The sequence below is a fragment of the Orycteropus afer genome, unplaced genomic scaffold (genome assembly GCF_000298275.1).
Source record: "Orycteropus afer afer isolate SDZICR_OR568_19922 unplaced genomic scaffold, OryAfe1.0 scaffold00020, whole genome shotgun sequence".
NCBI lineage: Eukaryota > Metazoa > Chordata > Mammalia > Tubulidentata > Orycteropodidae > Orycteropus > Orycteropus afer.
The window spans coordinates 13,048,504-13,074,204 of NW_006921607.1; the positions used below are offsets into that span (position 1 = coordinate 13,048,504).

Genomic DNA, 25,701 nt, shown 5'->3' on the forward strand with positions numbered 1-25,701 from the left:
CAGGAAGTCAGAGATCATCACCCAGCCATGAGCAGAAGACCCTGCTTTACCTTGACACAGAAGCTGTTTGTGGCAGTGGTGTAGCTGTTATCCATCCAAGGTGAGGTGATGCTGAGAGCATGGGCCCCTCACCTCATCTCCACTGGTTCCCTTCTGCTTTCCAGGACTGGGCTGGTTGAGGTGGGGCATTCAGCGGCTCTGTGCTCTGTCACTCGCTGGGGGGGGCTGCCCTCTCCTCCCCACCCCAGCCAGACTCCGAAAGGTGCAGCCTGCACTTAGAAGGAGAGTGGCGGATGGCAGAGCGGGATGGCCGGGCAAAACAGGAGGTGAGAGACTGGGTACTACAGTCACAAACAGCATCCTAGGAAAAGGGAGGGAGGAAGTCAGGAGGAGCCAAGAGGCACTGGACCACCCAGGGAATGGGTGGCCAGCCAGATAAGGAAGTTGAACTCAGCAATGCCCAAGACCAGTTCTCAGGGGCTGCAGTTTCCCTGGACTGATTTTTCTTTTTATTACTTTTCTCCCATTTTAGTAATAAACAGTATTCATTGTATTAAATTCTGGAATAAACAGAAAAAAAAATGTACATCATCATGGCCCTACAGTTCAAAGATAAATTCTCAATGATTATATGCACATACATTTATCAAAATGGCCTCATCCTTTCTAAACTATTGTGCAGCTGCCAAACATGAACATTTTCTTGTCTCTATGTATGTCTAGACCTTCTTTTTAATGGCTGTATAATATTCCACTGAAAGGAAATAACTTAATTACTTTATCAAATTTACTTCTGATATGCGTTTAGGTAGTTTCTAATTTTTTACTATTACCAATGCACATGGATATAAGCACAGTAGCTAAAAGTGTTGCTTTCGAGCTGGACTGCTTGGCTCAAATCCTAGATCTTCCAGTCACTGGCTTTGTGATCTTGGGCAAGTTACTCAACCTGTTTGAGCCTTGATTTCCTCCTCTCTAAAATGAGAGGCATAAAACCTTTTTCAAAGTTGTTAAGAGGGTCAAATCAAATAGGTAGAGTAGTGCCTAAGGCACTTGACTGCTAACCAAAAGGCTGGTGGTTCAAACCCACCAGCCACTCCTCGGAAGGAAGATTGGGCAATCTACTTCCGTAGTGATACCACCTCAGAAAACCAAGGGGGGATCGTTATGAGTCGGTGCCAACTCAACGGCTTACAAAATGCTCAGGTATGTGGGCAGGGAGATCCTGGGCTCCACGATTCCAAGCAGATATTAAACCTAAATAGATGATATTTTAAATAAATGAATAAATAAATTATATTTATGTGATTAAAACAAACTACAGTAAACTTTAACAAGTTTTTCAAAAAATAAATATTTAAAATATTTTTTAAAATGCAGCCGACTGGGTGAGAGCTAACTGGTGAGGTGTAGTGCCTAAAGCATTTGGCTGCTAACCAGAAGGCTGGCAGTTCAAACCCACCAGCCACTCCTCAGAAGGAAGGTTGGGCAATCTACCTCCATAGTGATACCACCTTGAAAATCCAAAGAGGGGTCGCTATGAGTCGGAGTCAACGGCAGTGAGTTTGGTTTTGGTTTTAGGGTGAGAGTTATAAAGAAATAAAGCACACACACGTCACTGGGAGCAGTATAAATCTGGTTGCTAATTCTCATGGTGTAAATCCTCCCCATCATGGCTGATTTCAAGTTTTCAAGGTAATATTACTGAATATAGAGATGAGCACAAAGGGCTGCAGCATACCAGTGGCTAGTGGAAGACCAATGAGCTAGATGGAATGTTGACAATCTCTGGCAAAGCAGCTGGTTAAGCCCTGCTCACTAGTTTCCTGATACTCAGACTGTGTGTCCATCAGACATGTGCCATTCCATGACTAATGCTTTCCAACCCCCATCCCAGATCACTACAAGAACTTTTTTTTAAGGGTTGTATATGGGCTTATTTTGTTAAATGTTTAATAGCTAGTTCCCCAGAAACAAAAGAAAACAAAACAAACCCTTGATTCATAGCATAAACCAATATGTGGCATCAGGATTAGAGGAAGAATCATTAACAACCTGTGATACACTGATGACACAACTTTCCTTGCTGAAAGTGAGGATGACTTGAAGCACTTACTGATGAAAACTGAAGACTACAGTTTACAGTATGGATTACACCTCAATATAAAGAAAACAAAAATCCTCACAACTGGACCAATAAGCAGCAGCATGATAAATGGAGAAAAGACTTAAGTTGTCAAGGACTTCACATTACTTGGTTCTACAATAAACACCAATAGAAGCAGCAGTTAAGACATGAGATGACATATTGCATTGGGCAAATTGGCTGCAAGAGACCTCTTTCAAGTGCTGAAGAGCAAAGATGTCTCCTTGAAGACTAGGGTGCACCTGACACAAGCCATGGTGTTTTCAGTTGCCTCATATGCATGTGAGAGCTGGACAATGAATAAAGAAGACCGAAGAAGAGTTGATGCTTTTGAGTTGTGGTGCTGGCAAAGAATGCTGAAAGTACCATGGACTGCTAAAAGAACTAACAAATCTCTCCTGGAGGAAGTGCAGCCAGAATGTTCCTTGGAAGCGAGAATGGCTAGACTTCGTCTCACCTACTTTGGTAATGTTGTAAAAAGGAAACATTTCCTAGAGAAGGATGTCATGCTTCGTAAGGTGGAAGGTTGATGAAAGAGGGGAAGGCCCTCAATCCGATGGACTGACACAGTGGCTGTAACAATGGGCTCAAGTATTGCAAGGATTGTGGAGCTGGTGTGAGACCAGGCAGTGTTTCATTCTGCTGTACATAGAGTCACCATGAGTCAGAGATGACTTGACAGCACCTAACCTAAAGCCAATATCCATTGTGTAAATATTTCTACTACAGCCAATTTCAAGCTACCAATGTGCTCTCTACAAAAGCAGGGTGGGCATATGGAAAAACCAATCACTAATTTTATATGGAAAAGGAAAGAGACCTTGGATAAGGAAAGCACTACTGAAGAACAGGAACAAAGTAGGAGGTCTCACATTCCTGGATCTCAAAAACGTACTGTATGGCCACAGTAGTCAAAACAGCCCAGTATTGGTACAACAACAGACACATAGACCAGTGGAACAGAATCGAGAACCCAAAAAAAGATCCATTGACCTAGGGTCAGCTGATTTTTGACAAAGGGCTGAAATCCACTAAATGGGGGAAGAAATGGTCTCTTTAATACATGGTGTTGGGAAACTGGATATCCATTTGCAGAAAAATGAAACAAGATTTGTACCTCACACCATATACAAAAACTAACTCCAGATGGATCAAAGACTTTAATATGAAACCTAAAACTATAAAGTTCCTCAAGGAAAAAATAGGGGCAAATTTAGGGGCCCTAATTTATGGCAATAAATAGATTGTCAAGCATAACCCAAAATGCACAAACAGCAGAAGAGAAACTAGATGAATAGGACCTTCTCAAAATTAAACTTTTATGTGTTTTCAAAGACTTCTCCAAAAGAGTAAAAATAGAACCTACAGATTGGAAAAAGATACTCAACAACAACTTATCTGACAAGGAACTTATCCCTAAAATTTATAGAAAACTCTAACATTTCAACAACAAAAAGATAAACAACCCAATCAAAGAATGGGCAGAAGATATGACTAGACACTTCCCCAAAGAGGATATTCAGGCAGCCAACAAACACATGAAAATACATTCATGATCATTAGCCATAAGAGATGCAAATCAAAACAACAATGAGATCCTATCTTGCCCCAGCACTAACAGCAAAGTTCAACAAGACAGAAAATAACAAATGCCAGCGAGGATGTAGAGAGATTGAGACTCTCATACACTGCTGGTGGGACTGTAAATTGGTACAACCACTGTAGAAAGCAGTATGGTGATTCCTTAAAACGCTGGAATTAGAAATACCATTTGATCCTATTACCAGGTATATATCCTAAAGAAGTGAAAGCCAGGACAAGAACAGATATATGCACTCTCATATTCATCGCAGCACTATTTAGAATAGCAAAAAGATGGAAACAACCTAGGTACCTAACAACAGAAGAATGGATAACTAAACTGTGATACGTACACGGAATGGAATACTATGCAACACTAAAGAATAACGCAGAATCTGCAAAATACTACATAACATGGATGAACTTGAAGGACTTTATGCTGAGTGAAATAAGTCAACCACAGAAGGACAAATATTGTATTAGTTCATTATTGTAAAAAGTCAAGGAAAAGTTTATGTATGGCAGTTTCTTTGTTGGTTACCAGGGATGGGAGGAGACGGGGAGGGAACACTGCAAAAATAAAATAAAATAAAATAAAAGCAGGGTTGGGAAGAGATATATACATTCAGGTCTGATGTGCTGGTATGAGCTGGTTCTATACATCACTGAAATAGCTGTAAAGCTTAGTGTTTAAAGCAGGAGAATTTCAGCCATCTGCCAATAATCCTACAAAATCCAAAGTGCAAAGGGTAAAGTGTTCAGAAAACAAAACAAAGCCCACAGCAGGCTCAGTTCCATTAACTCACAGATATAATTAATTTGAGCCTCTGGGGTAGAGAGAGAATATGATCCATGAGCAAAATGCTTGGAATTGATTTCACCAGCACGAGAACTTTTTGAGACACATAACCACATTCCCCATGATTGAAAACCAAAAGAACTTGGACCCTATAAGACAACCCCACCTCCCAAGCAAAAGGGCAGACCCCACCCACCTACCTCACTGGGAAGGACTGCGGCTCCGTCTCCGTCCCGGAAGACACCATCCTTCCCCACCTGGGGGAGCACAGTGGGCCTGGCCTCCTCAATGCTGCCTGACTTGGTTGCCTTCTTGTTCAGGATCCTGGCCATGCTCTCTGGCTGATGGTAGCTGGCCGGAGAGAGTTGCTCTGGTTTCTTGGAGCTCTCCTCCCCTGCCATAGAGGTGGGGCTAGGCACCCGGCCACACACATTGCGGAAGAACTCCTGCACAATGCCATACTTGGGAGGTTCGGGCTTGGCCCGAGCCTCAGACATGCCCAGTTTCCAGACAGACTCCGTGCTCCCTGAGTGCTCCACTACACTAAAGAGGCTGGACAGCCCATCATTGATATTTCTCAACACAGGGCTGTCCCGCGTGGTGGTGGAGCGCGCCCAGGCTGAGCCGTTCTGTTTACCCTGGTGCAGGTTCCACAGGCTACGGTCCTTGGTGCTGTCCAGCTTGGACACCGACCGCCTCTGGAGCTTTGGTGAGCCATACTTGGGTGAGCAGCATGGCCGCTCGATGCGTGAATGGACCTTGTCCAGGGAGGAGGAGATCTGCTTGCTGCGCACAGAGACAAGCGAGGAGCTGCGGGGTGACCAGCTTTTGCCGTGGAGGCTGCTGCGAGGCGGGTCGGTCTGCAGGCCCACGCTGACTGTGCGGATGGTCTGTGTGCCCACACTGGCCAGGCCCACCGTCTGGCTGGATGTGCTCTTCACTTTCCTCCCCAGCGAGCCCGAGCGCATGGCCTGGCGCACACAGTTGGTGATCTCCTTCATGTCATCACTCATGTTGCCTGACATCTCGAAGTCATGTAGGGCTGCTGGGAAGCCAGGCCCAGGCGCTGAGGGACCACCCCCTGAGCTGCCATCCATGCGCTGCCGAGAGAAGTTGCAGAGCCACCGGCCATACGAGCTCTCGGCCAGCCCATCTGCCTCAGCCGACTCTTTGGGCTTGGCTGTGGTGAAGAGGAAGCCAGGCTCGACAATGATCTTGCCCTCCTTATCATGGACCACAGGGACACCCAGGCGCCGGGCCAGCGGGGGGCTGTAGTAGACGCGGATGCCCGTCTTATCGGGAGCCGTGTAGCTGCGCTGCATCTGTCTCCCTGAGGGCTTGTGGCAGGCCAGCGCACCCAGGTGGTTGCAGTCCCGTGGTGAGTACCCAGGCTTTTCCTTGGCATCCTTCTCTGGGTCCACTGACTCTGGACTCACAAAGGCAAAAGCAGGGTTGTTGGACAGCTTCTTGCCCCGGGTGGCTTCACCAGCAAGGTAGGGGGAACAGTCCAGCAAACTTTCAAACTCAGACATTGAAGAAACAGATTTGGTCCTGGGAGGAGCATAAGAGGAAAACAGTATTAGTGGAACATGATATAGACTGAGTATACACTCTGATCCACTTCCTTGGACCATGAGCTGCAGGAGGGCAGGGACTAGGAGCATCTTGCTCATTTCTTACAGAAGATGGTGTTGGTGGCCTGCCCCATATCCTCTCCTCACTCACACCTACACACCCAAAACTGTATAGTATGCATACCTGCCATTCTCTACCTGAGGGCTTTTGTCTGCCTATGGGAGCATACTTAGCCTCCACACAGAGAAATTTAGAAATATCACAGAGTTAATGCCCCTAGACACAGCCCTCATCAAACAATGCATGGTGATTTGGTGGATAAATACCTATGCTCCTTGTTCCTTGTATGCAATCATTGAGTTGCATGTTGATTCCCAGAGTTCCTCAGTGAGACGGACTGAGCTCCATGTGCCCATAGTACAACCTGGTTGATAACACTCTCTTATTGACTGCCTCCCTTCCCTATCTTACTTCCCTCACTTCCTGGAATCGTCTCCCAAATAAACCACTTGCTCTCAAATCCTTGTCTTGGGGTTTGCTTCTGGGGAAGCCCAAACCAACAAGCCATTAGAACCCTAAAACAAACCTGGCACCTGTGTTGTCTGATGATTTAAAGAGCCAACCTGAAACTCACTGCCACTGAGCTGATTCCAACTCGTTGTAATCCTATGGAACAGACAGAACTGCCCTATGGAGTTTCCAAGGCTGTAAATCTTTATGGAAGCAGACTGGCACACCTTTCTCCTGGAGTGGCTGGTAGGTTTGAAGTACTGACTTTCTGGTTAGCAGCTGAGCGCTTTAACCACTGGGCTACCAGGGCTCCTCCTGAAAGCGCCAGGCCCCTATAAATGCATCTCACATGTCATACCATTCAGTCCTCCCAGAAACTCCAGGAGGCAGCTCCTATTATCCCTACTTTTCAAGTGAGCAGAGAGGGGAAGTATAGGCCCCAGGCCACAGAGCTAGAAACTGCAGTGCTAGAGTTCAGAACTGGCACTCTTGACTCTAGAGTCCACCATTCTAACTCCAGGGCCCGTTTTACTGCATGGCCCAGGTAGGTTCTGCTTCTTTCACTTCTTTCATGGGTTTCCTATTGCTGGAGACATGCTCTTTTGGCCTTGGGTGTCCCCTTCAGCCATAGCCTAGGGCTGAGTCCTAAGGATGCTGCTCACTAAAGCCAGGAATAGAGGTCCATCTTGACTCTCCTAACTACAAAGACAGGAAGAACCTCACGAGGCCAGAATGGAGAGTTTCTCTCTCAGCTAGGCTCTCAGCTAGGATACGCTGAGGCCCCAGTTTTCCAGGCAATTGCAGGCCTTATCTCCTTAACTTCCCAGCTCCTCGGTGGCCTGGGTTTCACAGAAACCTGCTGCTCTTCCAACTTTGCTAAGATGCAATTTTGGGCAAATGGGCAGTGACAGGAGAGAGGCAAAGGGCTGGGGAGGGGCCTGCACGGCAGACTAGGGGTGGGGGATGCCAGCACCTCTTTAAGCCAGTGCCCCCAATCTCAGCTTCAGAAACAGCCTCCTTGTCATGGATCTTCTCACTGCGTGTCTGTCAGGGAAGAGACAAGAAGGGTCAGTTCTGGGCATCAGAGCCTGAGGGAAGGTGATAGGAGCTATTGGTGTTCCCTGTGTGGGAGTAACCCCGGCCAAACTGCTTCTCTCCACACTTCAGTGTCCTCATTTGTAGAACAGGAGTGACACTGGCAATGACCTAGAATGTCCATCGATCAGTTTTGGCTGCAATGTGTCTAACTCCTCACCCCTATTATTTGTTCTTTCTTCTCCCTGGCAGTGAGGGTGTGGGTATGTGGTCTAAGCTCAGCTACTTAGAGCTCCGAGACAGACCACCTCCAAGGGAAGAGAGTCCATTTAGAACTTATTCTGAGGGTGGTAGCAACAACAAAGTAACCAGCTGCCAACTGTTGAGTTGGTAGTGACAGAAGTGACCTGGCAACTCTTGCTCAGGGGCTTGTTTCACCTTGGTTCCAGAGGCACAGCCCCCCGAATTTGTGCTGATTTTCTGAACCTGCATCACCAGCCCCCTCAAGTCCCCAGTAAAATCCTCTCTGTCTCAGCTCCCCAGATTTTGTTGCTTGCAAACAAGTAGTCTGATCAATGTGCCACTTTCTCAGCAAAGGGCTTATGTGTTCAGTCTGAAAACGTCACCACTGTGCTCTCATTGAGCTCCACGATCAGGGCTGGATGAGGCAGAGAATATGATTCTCATTTTACCAAAGAGGCAACTGGGACCCAGAAAGGGAAAGCTGCTTACCCAAGACCACACAGCTATTTAGAGGCCTGGCTTTTCAGAGAGGCACAAACTGAAAGCAAGAGAGGGCAAGGGAACTGGCCAAGGATACACAGAGAAACACCCAGCCTTTCCCTCAGGCAGAGAGAGGAAGGACCCTTCACAAGTCTGAAACCATGAGCAGGAACCGTGAAGTAGAGAACCCAGGGCTGAGGAGGTGCAAAGCTGTGACCTTGGAGTGGGGTCAGCATCTTTCTTGTAGGATCTCACATGTGGGGAACCTTTCAGTCTAGCCAGGAGCCAGGAGAGAATGGGCCCCCAGCTATACCACTCACCTCTTTCCAGCTGTTGTCCTGCTTCTCCAGGTCCGAGTGCTTTAGGACCCAGGGGTCAGCAGCCTTCTGTAGCTGGACAAGGGCAGAGAAGGTAGGTCAGTGGCAGGGAAGCTAGTCAGCAGGACCTTGCCCTGTGCAGGGCAGCTCCCCAGCTCCCCTTTGCAGCCTGAGGGAGGGCCCAGATCGTGGACCAGGAGCCATCTATCTGCCCAGTGGACAACAGCGCTAAGCCACCTAAAAGGTAGGGACATATTTGGAGAATGATAGTGGGAATAAGTACCTACAGGCATGGGAATAACTGCCATTAGAAACAGTCATTAGTACTATGTTAATTCATGCTTCCATCCATGGAACAGCTTTATCAGTTTAGTGGCAGCTATGCCAGGTACAAGACCCACACACCCTTGCTATGGTTCTCATCAGCAGTGGATTTTGGCACTCTTTCCCACTGAGCCTGGAGCTGGCCTCTGATCCTCCAGGTGGTGTGTGATGGAGCCCATTTACTATTCATACATTAGTTAACTTAACCTTCACAGCAACTTTACAAGGTGGATGTTACTGTTACCATTTCCATTTCACAGATGAGAGGCTCAAGATTTAAGAGAAGTGAAAGAAGTTCCCCCGAGATGGGGCAGCTGACTGAGCGGCAGTCCTGTGTTTGGTGGCCTGTCCCCCATTTGCTGCTGCAACCTTCTTGGGAGGATCACCTTGGGCAAATGAAACTCACTTGGAGCCAGTGACAGACCAGCAAGACATACATAAAGCCAGCCCCTTGCCTCAAGATGGGCAAACTCTGTGGGGACATGAGGGTAGTCTTCAGCTGAAAGTACATCCTTGCTTGGCTTCTTCCTCTCACCTATACACTTTCCTCTTCCAGTTAATAGATCATTTGCAAACTAGGAACTAACCCACCTTGGTTTGCCTAGGTCTTGAGTTGTACTGAAAGTCTTGTGCCCTGGAAACCTCTCAATCCTGAGAAAACTGAAAGGCTTTGCCTGAGACAAGCCCAGTTTTAAAGCTAAAAGATGTGGGAAACTCCCAGTTCCAGGCAAACTGGGACAGGTTGGTCACCATGTCCAAACGACCTATCTAAATGACAGCAATGACTGGCTAAGAGCACAGAATCAAGCCAAGGCCCAGTCAGGGGGTTCCTAGGAGTCCTTTAAGTGATCTCAAAGTATTTTCACATCTATCTCTTTTCATCTCCATAGCTGCACTGGGAGATGAGAAGGTCAACTACCATCGTCCTAGTTTTATAGATTAGGCTCAGCCATCAGACATGACTTGAATGGGGTTGCATCTGGCAGAGCTAAAGCAAGGATGGAGTTCCTAATCAGAACCTCTTTCCCACCAGCTACTCTGACGGCTGCTTTCCCAGGGCTAGCTCTTGCAGGCTTCCATTTAATAGGTAGTTCAGTTCAAAGAATGGTGCTTTTGGGGGCCTGGTTTGAAGTGAAGGAGGCAGGGGAGTGTCAGAGACACAGGATGCCCAAGCTAAAGGGCCAGTAAGTGCTCTGCAAGAGCTCGTGATATGGAACAAAGGTGGAACATAGAGCCTGTGCCCACATGAGCTGTAAGGACTCATCCCGTGGGCTGTCACACATTCCCCAGGTATGTCATGCAGCTTGTCTCATAACTTCAGAACAAGTATTAAAAGATTTTATGTTAATTGAATAAAAAGGAATTATTCTTTTCTACAAAGGAATTTGAGTCGTTGGGGCAAACAGATGCATCTGAGCTGCCTTTGACGTAGCACACGGATTGTCTGGGTGCTGTCCTGCACTCACCAAGTACAGATCCTAGTGGGGGTGATGATGAGGAGATTCTGTCCCCGCAGGGAGTGGCCAGGGCACAGGATCAGCAACTTGCCAGATCTGTAACTTATGCCAGATCCTGGCCCTACCCCTTACTCACTATACGTCTTTGGGCAACTCACTTGGCCTCAGACCCCTCATCTGAAAAATGGATTTACTGATAGCAACTTTTCAAGACTGCTAGAGGATCAGAGAAAACATATGGAAGAGGAAACACAAACAGTCAACAACTTGATGAAAAGATGCTCAACCTCAGTAGCAATCAGAGAAATGTAGATTTATACCATGAGACAGCATTTTATACCATAAGATCGGCAGACATTTTAAACACTGGCCATACCAAGAACTGGCAAAGAGAAGACAAAATAGGCCCTCCTTGCTATGCTGCTGCTGGGAGGGCTAGCCTGGAAATTTCCATCAAATATAAATGCATATGCCTTTGGACCTAGTGATTTCACTTCTAGCAATCTATCCTACTGAAATACTCACGTATGTGCATTAAGAAAATATGTGTGGGGATGTTCACTGCAGCACTCCTTTTAATAACGAAAACTGAAAACAATCTAGATGTCCTCAATGTGGAATAATAAATTATGGTGCCTTCTAGGAACACTAAACAAAAAAAAACCTGCCAAACTCACCGCCATCGAGTCAGATCCAACTCATAGCAACCCCTCCTTGGGTTTCTGAGACAGTATCACTACGGAAGTAGATTGCCCAATCTTCCTTCCGAGGAGTGGCTGATGGGTTTGAACCACCAGACTTCTGATTAGCAGACAAGTGCCTTAGGCACTACACCACCAGAGCTCCTCTAGGAACACTAGTTGTGTTGTTGTTGTTGTTGTTGTTGTTATGTGCCATGAAGACGGACCTGATTCATAGCAACCCCTCCTTGGGTTGCTAAGGCAGTATCACTACGGAAGTAGATTGTCCAACTTTCCTTCTGAGGAGTGGCTGGTGGGTTTGAACCGCCAGCTTTCTGGTTAGCAGTCAAGTTAAACAGAACAAAATTGGTCTTAACCTCCTGCCATGATCCAAACCAAACCCACTATTGGACAGAGTAGAACTGCTCCATAGGGTTTCCAGGGCTGTAAATCTTTATGGAAGCAAACTGCCTCATCTTTCTCCCACAGAGTGGCTGGTGGGTTTGAACCACTGACCTCTTTTGGTTAGCAGCCGAATGCTTTAACCACTACAACACAGAGCTCATTTCTGTTGTGAACAGTTCTCCATAAGAGAGACAATGTGTAACCCATATGTACATTATGATTCAATTTCTGATTGGAAAAAATACCGTTGTAAATATTTAAACAGTGAGAAAGGTAGGGAGTGAGTTAGAGTATGCTTTAGTTGATGTTTGGGTCTTATACCCTCTTTTGGTTAGAGGACTCCAATTGTCCCAAAGGGAACCACCCTTGGTTCCTCCTTCACAGTTCTTGGGTTTTGGTGGACTCTAGGGATAATAAGCATATGACTCAAACCTGGCCAATCAGAGTCTCGTAGAAAAGAAAAACTCTTTCTGTTGCATTTACTGAGCTGTAAGGATATAAGCATGAAATTAGCAGTGGCCCTCTTTGGAAATAGCTTGCTAACAAGGAAAACTAGCACAGAGGAAAACAAGACAGAGAGAAAGACAGTCCCTATTGTAATCTCTGGGGACCTCGATCCTGCTTTAACTGAAGGAGATCTTGTCCATGGACCGCACTGAGCACCTGGATCCAGCTATACCTGAGGGAAGATACTACCCCTGGACTTTTCTTACAGTGACTTCCCCTTGTGGCCTCAGTCAGCTTGGGCTAGGGCAGGCCTCACCTGGCTCAGGCGGTTCTGGAGCTCCTTTACCTGCAGCTCCACCTGCTGCTTCTCCCCCTGCAGCCGCTCCACCAGCTGCAGCTTCTCCTGGCTCCAGTTGCGCTCGCTGAGCTGCAGCTGCCGCGTCAGGTCCATGACGGCACCGTAGGACTCAGCTAAGAGGTGCTGCTGCTCCTCACGCTCCCTCTGCAGCGCTGCTTTCCAGTCAGGCCCCGGCCGCTCCCCAGCCCCTTTCCCAGCTTTCAACTCCATCTGCAAAAGAAGAGCAGACGGGGTGGCTGGCACCAGGAGGACCTTCCTCTCTGCCTTCCTCCTTCCCTCCATCCTGGGTTTTAGCTTCATGAATCAACGCACTCCACAATCCTGGGCTATAGCCTGGGATGTTAACCCATGGGGCCAGTCAGGTTCCCAGGGGTGAGAGGCATCTGGAACGGCTGGGTTCGAGGAGGTCAGCTGGAGGAGTAGACAGTGGGAAATGCCCAGATGGATGGGAACCATAAGATCTGTAGGGAGGGATAAGGAGAGAACTGTGGCACCTAGAAGCCCGAATCTGTGAGAACTGGGAAGAAGGTAAGGATCTAAGGATCATGGTGGTGGGAAGCCAGGAGGAGCAGAGGTTGAGGAGTGAGCATCAGATCTGCCACTTACTTGCTGAGTGACCCCGGAAAAGAAACTAAACTCCTCTGGGCCTGTTTTGTCCCCTACCCAACAGAGATAATCAGATACCTATTTCCAAGGGGCTCATGAGGTCTAAGAAGGCAGCCTGCAGCAGGGGCAGGCTGGAGGAACCTGGGATATGGCCTTGCAGAGTTGCGGGGTCAGAGCATTGTCTCTGAATAGGAGGAAGCCTATTCTCTTACTTTGGAGACCAGAGAGAGGCAGTAACTTGCCCCCAGGCACACAGCTGAGACCAAACTTCCAGGACTCCTGGTTAAGTCTTGCATGGTCATGCTGGGTTCTTGGGAAGGAGTTCTACAGTGTGAATGGAGGGGAACAAAACAGAGACAGATAACAGAAGGCAAAGGGATATCCTGATGAGGAGAGGAAGGAATCAATGAGGCCAGCAGGCAGCAGGAGTCTGAGCATGTGTGTAAAGGACATCACCAGGTGTGGATAGGGCATTTAAGCGGCTGGCCTCCACTATGAGCCTTAGGTGGAACAGAGGTGTCCCCATACCTCTGTCAATGCCCCATCTTATTTCTATGGCCAAGTGACTCTTAGTCCCCACTGTTTCTGGCACCCTTGCTGTGTGACTCTAGACAAGTTCTCTCTGGGCCACAAGAAGAAGTGAAGGGGTTCCTGTATCTTCAGGAGCATAATTGGGCATCCTCCTCCCAGATCTGATATTTGACGGTATGGCTGAGATGAGAGCAAGTAGGGTGGGAGGCTCACCTGGGCAGTATGGCCCTTGAGCTCTGCCCGCTCTGTCTCCCAGGTGGCCTTGGCCTTGGCAAACTGCTGCTGAAGCTCAGTCAGACCACGGCGCTCATCCCGGAGCAGCCAGCATAGCTCCTTCAACGTCACCTTCATGTCGGCCAGTGTCTTGAGGTACTCGTTAGGCTATGGACAGGGGTAAGGCCTGGGTCAAGAACTTTCTGAAGGCTAAGATGGGGAGCCTGGGTCCCAGAGCACTCACCCAGGAATCCAGCCTGAGACCCTACCAGGCCTTCGGCAAGTGCCATGACCTCTCGGGGTCATTTGACCCATAAAATTGTTACGGCAAGCCTAGCCCTGGCCACCTCCTAGGTCAGCATGTATTAACAGCCTCACATAAACAAGAACATCAGCAGTTATTATATTAATAACTTAAGCCTAACTCTAAGCTGAGACCTGGCTTCTTCTAAGCCTCGTGGCATCTGGGCCTTGGGCTGTTCTCCCTGTCCAAGGTCTGTCTCTCTGACCTACTACAGGCCAGACGAAGAGTGTGAAACTAGAAGCTTCTCAACCATGCCTGAGTCCCAAAGCTTCTCTTCTGGGCCCCTAATCTTGCCTCCTAGCCATCCCCCTGGCTCACTGTGTGCCCCTAGGAGCCTGACCCTGCTACTCCCTCTGCTCCATGGCTTGACTTGATAATTCCCAAACCCCAGACCACAAGGCCCTTCTTCATATTGCCCAGTCTCATGCCCTCACCCCTTCCCTTTATATCACAAGCCCCAGCCAATCCCAGAATACCTTGCCACACCTCTTTGCACACACAGATCTCTTGGCCCAGAATGGCCTTCCCTATTCTCTATCAAGTAAGCTCCTATTCATGCTTCAAAACCTACCTCCTATGATACCTTCTTTGTGATACTGTCCCTTACACTCCAAACAGAATTAACTGCTCACTCATCTGGGATCCCACAGTCCCTCATCGGGCTCTCTCTCACTGTCCTGGGATGACTTACATAACCCCCAGCACTGAGTATCTGAGGACCAGTGCTCAGGTAATAACCTTCTGCAGTTCCAGCTCTCAGAACAGGACTGGGGTTAGAGAAGGCAGCAAGGAGTGATCACTAAATGGACAAAGGAACAAATGGACAGGATGGGATGGGGAAAGGACTGAGAACGCACCGTGTTCTGGGTCCAGCTGTCCCCTATGCAGGTCTTGTTATCAGAATGCTGGGCATTTAACTCTTCTTCCTCCATCAGCAAGTATAGCTCCTTCATGCTATTCACCTGTTTTTTAAAAAAACCACACTCAACAAGGGGTGGGAGGGTATCATTCCTGTGGCCCCAGACCTTAGGGTTAGGTGCCTCTGGCTAGTGGCCCAGACAGAAAGGGGACTGCCAGTACAGGGAGGTAGGAAGGATGAATGGTGGGCTTATGGTGCAGTATGGACCAAGGACACCCCAGCTTGGCACACATTTCCCAGATCTTAGCTTTGACCTCCCAGCACCATCTAGGCCAAGGAACACAGCTGGACAGTCAGGGCCCCCCTGTCTCCCATATGATCTCCTCTGCCTCAGGACCAGGAGAATCCCTGAGAATTATTCAGAAATAACCACATTGACAGGCTGGGTCAAGGTAGGCCCTGTGATTAGAACAAAAGAGCCACAGGCCATGATTAGAAATAAGGGCAACAAAAGTGTGGGTGGGCAGAGGGACTCTTCCTGGGAGGGAGGATTTATGGCTAATGGATTCAAGCCAAGGCGAACAGGGTGTTAACTGAAAGTGGGAACAAAGGGGAAGAAGGCCACCTTCTGAGAGGCTTCATTCATCATTCATTCATTCATTCACCAAGTATTTACTGAAAACCTACCATGTGCCAGGCCCTGTGTTAGGAGCTGAAGATACATCAGTGAGCAAGAGAGACAAAAATCCAGGCCCTCTGCAGCCTTACATTTCAGTAGAGGGAGGCAAACAAATAAATAAGCTAAATGTATGACATGCCATTTAAGTATGGCAAATGTCATGTAGTAATAGGTGTTATGGAGAAAAACAGATCAGGGAAAGGAACTAGGAAGTGCTGGGAGTGAGTGATCATGAAGGACTCATAGAGAAGGTGGTATTTGGACAACATCTTAAAGGAGATAAGAGAAAAAGCCATATGAATACCTGGAGGAAGAGAATTCCAGGAGGAGGGCACAGCAAATGCAAAGGCTCTGTGGTGGGACCATGGCTGTTTGAGATATGTCAAGAAAGCCCAGAAGGAAGTCAGAGATATACAGGGAACAAGGTTCCCTTGACTAGGACTTTGGCTTTTACTCTGGGTGAAATAGGAATGAGGGGAGGATTGTGAGCCAGGGAGTGACATGATCTGACTTGACTTTGATAAGATCACTCTAGGTGCCGTGCTGAGATACATTATAGAGTAGCAAGACAGCCCCATATTGCAGAACTCCATGTGTATGTCATTCACACGGAATACAGAATGCATGGCTCCCCCTGGAGCTGTGTAAGAGAAGGGTAGAAGCAGAGAGGCCACGTAGGAAGCAATGACAACAATGCAGGCAAATGGGGACAGTGACTAGTATCATGAGACAGTGGGGGAAGTAGAGATCAGTTAGATTCTGTATAGATTTTGGAAGCAGAGATGTCAGGATTTGCTGACAAATTGGAGTGAACTATGAGGAGAGAACAGAAGGGTTGAAGTTGCCTCTAGGGTTTTTGGTCTGAGTGATAAGAAACTGCCATTAACTATAGGAAGAGCAAGTTTGGACGTAAGAGCAGGAGTTTGTTTGGGACATACTAAATTTGAGAAGCCTATTAGATACCCAAATGGCCCCATCAGGTGGAGGGCTGATTATACAAATCTGAGGTTCATGGGAGATGTCTGGGCTGGAGACATAAATTTGGAATCCAAGCAGGCCATTTAAAATCATGAGCCTGGATGAGCTCCCCAAGGGAATAAATCGAGGTAAAGAAGAGATGAGGCTGAATCCAAGGGCTGAGAGGTAGGGATTCTGATGTTCAGGAGGAAACATCAAAGAAAACTGAAAAAGAGTAACCAGTATAGTGGAGGGAAGCCATGGAAGTGTGCTATCCTAGAACCTAAATGAAGAAGGGTTTGAAGTTCAGAGACTACATTGAGACTGGGAAGTATGTGGTGGTGGTAGGGGTTTAGGGTCTGTATGAATAAACACCCCGATTCCATCACTAGTCATGGGTATCTAAAGATAGTTTTTAATTATTGATATATAGGTTTCTTTTCTGAAATCCTTGGGGGATTCAGAAAGTTAATATGGTGCTGTGATGGTTAATGTTATCTGTCAACTTGACAAGGCCATGATTCCCCGTGGTATGGCAGATGATACGTAATCATCCTCTATTTTTTGATCTGATATGAACAGCCAATCAGCTGGAAGGGGACTTTACTTGGGGTGTGGCCTGCATCCAATATATATATGGATGTTCTGTCAAAACTTATGCTCTCTCTCAATCCTGCATTCATCTCATGGTTTCACCTCTGGCTCTTGGAGAGGCCTTCAGTCAGCTGCCTGACCTGCAGAGTTTGGATTCGCCAGCTCTGCAACCCTGTGAGCCAGCAGCTTGATGCATGACCTGTAGATTTTGGGTTCATCAGCCCCTTCACCCACGTGAATCTGGAGAACCATTCAGCCAGCTGCTAGACCCATGGATTTGGCACTTGCCAGCCCCCACAGCTGTTTGAGCCATTTCCTTGTGACTCTCTTTATAAATATTTATGTATATGCTCTACTAGTTTTGCTCCTCTAAAGAACCCACCCTAAAACAGGTACCTATGCTGCAGATCGTGTAGCAGGAGCTAGGGTAAGACCTCGTGCTCAAGCACATTGATGTTTTCCCTACAAACTTACTAACAACAACACGAAGTGGGATAAATAAAGGTTTTGCTGTCATCAAATGACTGTCAGGTCAGGTTTTGCCAAGTGAGATACACACACACACACACACACACAAAACCACTGTCCACTTTCAGAACTTCTGGGTTTCAGAATCGAGGATTATGAATCAAAGATCTTTATCTCTAGTAGAATGGGGATAATAACGTATCCCTCTCATAGGATATTTACAAAAGTGAAATGCAATAATCTACTTAAAGCTCTTACCAGTGTGCACAGAACACAATAATGTAAGAAGAGTTATCATTTTCTCATATATATATATCTTTAATTTTATATATGTGAACATGTATATTCTTTATATATATATGCATACATATAAGGAGCTCTGGCGGTACTGTGGTTAAAGCATTTGGCTGCTAACCAGAAAGTCAGTGGTTCAAACCCACCAGCCATTCCATGGGAGAAAGATGAGGCAATTTGCTTCTATAAAGATTTACAGCCTTGGAACCACTATGGGGTAGTTTTACTCTGTCCTATAGGGTAATTACGAGTCAGAATTAACTCAACGGCAGTGGGTTTTACATAAATTATACCTTAAAAAAGTAAAATAAATATATATTATATCTGTATATGTTACAATGGGAGCTCTGGTAGCATAGTGCCTAAGGCACTTGACTGCTAACCGGAAGGCTGGTGGTTCAGACCCACCAGCCACTCCTCAGAAGGAAGATGGGACAATCTACTTTCGTAGTGATACTGCCTCGGAAACCCACGGAGGGGTCACTATGAGTTGGGTCCGACTCGACAGCACATAACAACAACAACGACATATGTTACAATAATAACACAGCTAGATTATTAAAGTCACCTAGTTAACACTGTCTGCCAAAGGCTCTAAGATCTGTTAAAAAGGGAAACTAGCAAGTGTTAGAGAAGTGTTAAAGACCCACCACTTCCCAAAGATACTTGCTCTGCTGAGGCAGGGGCCAAGTCTGTCTTCTTCACTATGGTATCCCTGGTACCTGCCACAAGGACCAGTAAAGATCTGGTTCTCAACTAATAGATGGTGAATGAGTGAATGAATGTGGGGATGGAAGCCTGCAAGCCGATGGCTTGTATGTGACCTCAGTCAGTGGCGACACCAGCAAGGTGGCCCTCTCATCCTATACGCACCCCCTACGTTGCTGGCCCAACCATACCTCTAGAAAGTCATCTCCCTCGTTGGGCAACACCTTGCCCTGCCGCCAGCGCTTGAGGAACCACCTGAGCTTCATGAAAAGCAGCAGGAAGTTGTGCTTGAGCTGCTGGGACTCCTGCACCAGCATGTTCTTCTCCTGGCTCCAGAATTTCTGCTCCAGCCTTCGCTGAAGGCTCAGACTCTGTAGCTCAAACTCCCGCCTCAGGAGCGCCCTCTGCTGGTCCTCCTTCAGCTGTGAGAGGGACAAGAGTGTGAACAACCTCAGCCTTCTGATGAGCACTCTTTGTTGTTGTTCTTGTTGTGTGATGTTTAGGGCATTCTAGCATTACCCCACCCCACTCCAGCCTTCACAGACAAGCAGAGAGGAAAATAGGGATAGTGCCTGTAGGTGATAGCAACATATTCTGTTAAAATAAGTACTGTCCTCTGCTACACACATACCCACCAAAAAAAAAAAAAAAAAACTGTTACCATGCAATTAATTTGCACTCATGAAGACCCCATGTGTTACAGAGTAGAACTGCTCCAATGGGTTTTCTGAACTGTAATCTTTATGGAAGCTGAACACCAGGTCTTTCTTCCACGGCACCCCTGGGATGATTTGAAAAACCAACCTTTAGGTTAGTAGTTCAGTGCAAAACAGCAATAACCATAGTTACTAACGAGAGAAGGAGCTGGGATTAGATCCCAGCTCTGTTAGGATAAAGAACCATGACATAATATACTGAGCACCTAAACCCAAAAAGCCCACTGCCATCAAGTTGATTCTGACTCATAACAACCTCCATTGGGTTTCCAAGGCTACAAATCTTTAGGAAAGCAGATTGCCTCATCTTCCTGCCATGGAGCAGCTGGTGGGTTTGAACTGCTGACCTTCTGGTTAGCAGCCAAATGCTTTAACCACTACGCCACCAGAGCTCCTTACTGAGCACTTACTGGGAGCCAAATGTTTCACAGGAGCTCTCACGTTAAGAGAACACTGTGAGGGTGAGTGATGATGGCAGGGAGGGGGTGACCCAAGTGGAGAGCAAACAACATGTTAAGAGTGAGGAAGGCTGCTGTTTGCTGGTAGAAACAAACAGGCAATAGCCCAGGAAGCCATGTGGTGTCAAGGCTAGGAGATAGAAGGCTTGCATTAGAATCCCAACCCCACCTTGCTGTGGATGTGGAACACTCTGAGCATCAGTCTCCCAATCTGCAAAATGAGGACATTCCATAGGGCAGGACATGAAGACTGAAGGATATAATGTGTATGAAGTGCTTTGAGCAGGCCCAACACACAGTAAGGGCCAGGTAACTGATCAACTATTCAAACCCACCAGCTGTACCACAAAAGATTACAGCCTTGGAAACCCTAGGTCTTACAGGGTCATTATGAGTCCAAATTGAATTGACAGCAAAAGTAATGTCTCCCTCCCACCCCCTCCCCCAGTCTTTTGTCTTGATTGCCTGCCAGGCCTGTGGTCCTTCTGCCATAGGCTTTCAGCTCTAATAGAGAAACCAGCAAGTGTTAACTAATGCAGTTTTGTATATTCTCTCCCAATCTGGGAAACTGAGGTTCAGAGAAAGGATAGGACTGGCCTAAGGCCACACAGGCAGCCAATGACCAGCTCAGGACTCCAGGACTAGCCCAGTGCAGCTAAAGCAACATCACAAGTGCAGTAACAACCCCGCAGGGGAAGGGGGCTAAAGACTTGGGTTTCCCTCGCCATTCTTGCCTTCTGAAGACTTGTGGATCCTCCAGGCCTCTGCCTACAGTTCAGGGAGGAGAGGTTGGAGCAGGTCCCGGGAGGGGGCACTGGGCACCACCCACCTGGACCATTTTCTGATTAAAGTTGTCAGCCTCCTCCTTCCGCAGCTGCCGCTCCTGGGAGAGTTGCTCTTGCAGGCCCCGGAGGCTATCGTGGGCTTCGGCCAGCACCAGCTGCAGTTCCTTGATCTGAAATGAGGATGGGAGACACAGATAATGAGGAAGGAGACAGAGGAGGAGGAAGGTAGAAGCCATGGGCAAAGGATGAAAATGGTAAGGAAGCAACGGCAGTAAGCAAGAGCTGAGAATGTCCCATCCCAGCCACCCAAACTGCCCTTCAGGTACAAATCAGACAGAGTCTAATTCAGAGGGTTGTTGTGACAACTGAATGACACAGTGCACATATAAAGCTAACTATCATCACAATCTTGATAACTGCACTCTGAAATTTACTTGAAGAAAAAAAATATATGGTGAAAACTAAGTTTGATTGACAGAGATGTTCACTACCCTATTATATAATTGAAAAAATTTAAGAACAACTTAGATAATAAAGACAGAGATTATTATACGTTTAATGGGTCTATATATATACGTTAAAAAAAAAATTCAACTATACACTTAAGAACGGTATCCTTTATTGGATGTATATTATAATGCTGTGGAAAAATATGTGTACTTCTGAAATGGCAAATGTTTTCTTATATATATTCTATCACAATTTTTTAAAATTAGGCCTCAATAGAAGAATATATAAAGGACTAAGGCTTCAGACCAGTTCAGTCATGGCCAACAACACAAAATCAGAAGAGACCTGAATTTTTAAAATTTGGTTATAGTGGAGCAATTACTGGAATTAGAAATATTACAAGCTGAAGTCCTGGAATGAGGGATTCAAAAGAGGTATGATGAGCCCTTTCAGGAACCAGATACTGGAGAATGGATCATTGCCAGGACAGTGGAGAGCAAAACACATTCAAAGCAGTGCAGTCAGCAGCCATCTTTGAGCTGGGCATCATCGTTTCCAACTCTGGCTGTCAAGAGATTTGGTTGCTATGCAACACACCTACTGTCCTTGTTTTCTTAGAGAGAGAGGTTTCTAACAGAGTTTCAATCCATAATTTTTCTTCTTCTGGTTATCATTCTGGTTTACCCACATTTTACAAATTCAGGTCCACTCTGGTTTTGCTTTGTCAGTAATGACTGAACCAGGAAGAACCAGTTCAAAGCCCTAGAAAGGACAAAGACACACATACCTACAAATACACAAAATGGAAGCAGTAGTTAACTATGTGATGATCTTTTGATCTTAACTTTCTCTCTTTACCTCATGCAACGCTGCTCAGGGGTTTTGTTGCCGTTATTTATTGTTTATAATGCTATGAAATAAGTTCTTAAGAAAAAGACAAAACTCTACATTTCAGAAGAAATGGTATTTGAAAGTATTTGTAGCTAAAACAGACACAACTAATCTATTCTGTTAGAAGTTAAGATTGCGACTAGCAGGGGACACAAGGGAGGTTTTTTTGGGGGGCAGGTTACACTCTATCTATTGATCTGAGTCTGATTATATAAGTGTATTCAGTATGTGAAAGTTATTTTCACAACTGAGCTTTGAACTTACAATATGAGTGCTTTTCTGTATGTATGTTTTACCTCAACAAAAAATTTTTAAAAGTATTTCTTAGTAACAGAGGAAAATACGCATGCTGTCATATTAAGCAGGGAAAAAATGAAACTTCAGCCTCAATTCCTTTACTAAACCTTCTAAGACATGGTAAAATGTCACTCCATGAAAGAAAGTATTTGCTGTTGTTGATAGGTGCCACTGAGTCGACTCCCATGCAACCCCATGAGACAGAGTGGAACTGCCCCATAGAGTTTTCTAGGCTGTAATCTTTATGGGAGCAGATCACCAGGTCTTTCCCCACAGAACCTTGAACTGCTAATCTTTTGGTTAACAGCCATGTGCTAAACAGTTGTGATACCAGGACTCTCAAACACTTACTATGTGGCCAGTAAGGCGATAATCTGGCAATGTGAGGGCACAGTGACTGGAGGTATACCTTGTATACCAGTTTTATGTTAAAAATCCTTGCAGAGCCTAGAAACTGTCTGTGATCTCTTGTATCTTCCTTGAACGCAATGCCTAACACAATGCCCAGCAAATTGTAAGTGTTCAGGAATAACTAGCTAAATGAAATAATAATTGAGTATGTAGGTAAGTATTTTCTCTGCAGATGAGTTGGCCTATTTTCTTTTCTCAGAAAATGAGAACTAAGTATCTTATGATTTTTTTTTCCCATGAGCTGCTAGGAAGCTCAGAACGCCTCACTTAGAGAATTTGATCCATCAGCTCCTACCGCTGCATAGCTGCAGGATGGCCTTCCCCAGAGCACAGAGCTGCCTCCCCAGGGATGCTCAGAGGAAAGGGGTGCTGAGGCTAGGGCACACAGAGGGCTCTCCACGGTTCAGCAGTCTCAGAGAGGCCCCAGCCAGCCCACTCAAGCTTTTTCATTCTGAAAAGTTGAGGCGGGGCTTAGTAGACTCAGGGGCTCAGAACCTCTCAGAATTCCCCAAGGATCAGGGAATCCTAATGATTCTCCAGCCATCAACCACCCTACCCATCTATAGTACAGATGGAGAAGCTGCATCCAGAAAGCAGGAACAAGATCAAGGTCACACAGCCACACTGGTAAAACTGGATCTTGAACTCAGGTTCCTTGAGTCCTAGTGGCGTATCATCATTATCCTCATCTTGACCTAACACAGACCAGTCCCTAAGCTAAGACTTTTTGTGTATTTAATCCTTTCAACAACCCTAGGAGGGATCACTTTCATTTCACAGAAGAGAAAAAGGTGAAATGGCTTATCCAAGGTCTCAGAGCCAATAAATAGTAGATCCAAAATTTGAATCCAGATAGCCTGACTGTGTAAAATGTTGCTTTCTGCTACATAAATCAATAGCTCTATTAAATGACATAAAATTCCCAGTGACATTTCGTGTAGAAATAAAACATTCAATTTCCTCAGAAAAGTTCATAAGCGTCCTTTGATCAGGCTGTGGCAAGGGCCTACCTAACCTTTCTTGTTTCCCTTTTTGCCCTGGTTGCCAGGAAGCTTGGAACCAAATGGAATACTCAAAACATGTATCATCACCAGCTAAAGTTCTCCATTATCCACACTTACTTTTGGGAGGCCGCAGACACTCTTCTCCTACCCATCCCACTGATTGTTCAGGTCTAAACCCACCTCAGAGGCGTAGGAATCATTATCTTCAGCTCGGTATGGTCTGAAGCTCCGGCTAGGGTCAGGCTTGGAGTCCAAGTCGCAAGTGCGGAAGGCCTCTCGGATTCTGGGCTCCCATTCCGGCAAGTCCCTGAAGTCAGGTGGCTACATCCAGAGGCACAAGCAGAAGAGACCAAGGATAACAATGTGATGCCAGAAATGTGCCCTCACCCAGACTTCTGGGCTCCACAAGAGGCTCTAACCATCTACCTCAGGGCTGGGACCAAGGAAGATTCACCTCTGTAGCCCAGACCTGACCCTGGCTGAGGGCACTGTAGCCACTCAATGAATGTTTACTGGAAGGATGAATGACTGGATAAGTGATCAGTGAAAACACAGATTTCACAAATACCTGTCTTGTACACAAACATTCTCAGCAAGCTCTAATTGCCCCACCACATGTGCTGCCCCAGCTCATTCTTCCTAGGGCAATCTGCGTGATTAAAAAGGATCAAGCCAGATCACCAGGGCAGAGGTTAAAGAAATTATGGCACAGCTATACTGTGTCGTTGTTAAAGAGAAAGAACTAAAATGCTCTGTACAGGTGCGGAAAGACCCTCACATTGCCCTCAGGATGAAGACCAAATCTCCCCTCTCTGAAGGCCAACCCCACTCCTCTCAGTTTTGTGGACATGCCATGCTCCCTCTGACCATGTCTTTGCATGGGGTGTTCCCTCTGCTTAGCACTTCCTTCCCCTGGGAATACAATCCTCTGATCTCAGCTTACATCAGAGGCCTTCCCTGACCCCCGGGTCTAGATAGATCTAGTTCCTTGTTCATAAAACCATGTTTCAGATCCCTTATCTCAGTTTGCAATTTCCCATTCACTGGCATGAAGTTCTGACTAACATCTGTCTTCCCTACACAACAGTAAGTGGCATAAGGATAGGAATCATATCTGTTTTTGCTTACCACGGTACCTCCAACACTAAACACAAAAATACATGAACAGCTACTGGTCTGACAGAGCCTGGTGAGACCCTTGAGACTTCGGCCCCTAGCTACCCTTCAGGTCTGGAACTGAACTCTCTCCTGTGGCTTCCAGCCAAATAATAAACAGGCATATGGAGTGAACATTTACACCAGGTAGATACACTACATGGAATGATCAATCATGGGAGAATAGAAGGGCAGTGTTTGCACAGGGAGACAGCTCATGGGGCGGGAATGTATGGGAAGAAAGGATACAGGGAACAGGTAACTATGGGGAGGAAGTGGGAAGAGAGCTGTTACATTGTGGGAAATCGTAGTCAATGTCATAACACAAAATGTGTATGAACTGCTGTATGGAAAATGAATTTGCTCTGTAAACTTTCACCCAAGCCACAATAAAAATTTAAAAATAATATATATAAACAACAAATACAGCATAATAAATGAATGAACAAATAAATAATTTACATGAGAAAAATAAGTTGTGTAATAGTAGATATAACATAAAACAATTCAGAGGAAAAACAAACCGCAAATAAAGGAAGGGATGTATATGTAGACAAAAACTGAGAGAGGCACACTGTAATCACAGAAGTGCTCTTCACTGACGCTCCCCAAAATGGAAGCTGCTAGACACACGTGGCTACTGGCCACCTGAAATGTGGCTACTGTGATGATGAACTGAATTTTCAATTTTATTAAATTTAAATGTAAGAGCTCTGGTGGTGTAGTGCCTAAGGCATTTGACTGCTAACCAGAAAGCTGGTGCTTCAAACCCACCAGCCACTCCTCGGAAGGAAGGTTGGGCGATCTACTTCCGTAGCGACCCTGCCTCAGAAACCCAAGGAGGAGTCACGATGAGTGAGATCCAACTCGACAGCAGTGAGTTTAGTGGTTTTGGTTTAGGCACCCATGGGCTAGCAGCTGCCATATTGGACAGTACTGCTCCACACTGTTGATGGTGGTACCT

General features: G+C 46.3%; 1 protein-coding gene across 1 annotated transcript in view; it reads right to left on the reverse strand.

Annotated features, from left to right (window-relative positions):
* Nucleotides 1-208: 208 nt before the first annotated feature.
* The window catches only part of SOGA1 (suppressor of glucose, autophagy associated 1), a 66,597-nt gene continuing 41,104 nt past the window's right edge, over nucleotides 209-25,701 (reverse strand). Inside the window, exons 4-13 of the mRNA XM_007934639.2 lie at nucleotides 23,763-23,903; nucleotides 20,574-20,699; nucleotides 18,762-18,992; nucleotides 14,869-14,973; nucleotides 13,708-13,875; nucleotides 12,316-12,567; nucleotides 8,690-8,761; nucleotides 7,585-7,655; nucleotides 4,727-6,077; nucleotides 209-361 (exon numbers count right to left, since the gene is read on the reverse strand). Of these exons, the coding sequence (XP_007932830.2) occupies nucleotides 209-361; nucleotides 4,727-6,077; nucleotides 7,585-7,655; nucleotides 8,690-8,761; nucleotides 12,316-12,567; nucleotides 13,708-13,875; nucleotides 14,869-14,973; nucleotides 18,762-18,992; nucleotides 20,574-20,699; nucleotides 23,763-23,903 (2,670 nt within the window). The remainder of the gene's footprint in view (nucleotides 362-4,726; nucleotides 6,078-7,584; nucleotides 7,656-8,689; nucleotides 8,762-12,315; nucleotides 12,568-13,707; nucleotides 13,876-14,868; nucleotides 14,974-18,761; nucleotides 18,993-20,573; nucleotides 20,700-23,762; nucleotides 23,904-25,701) is intronic.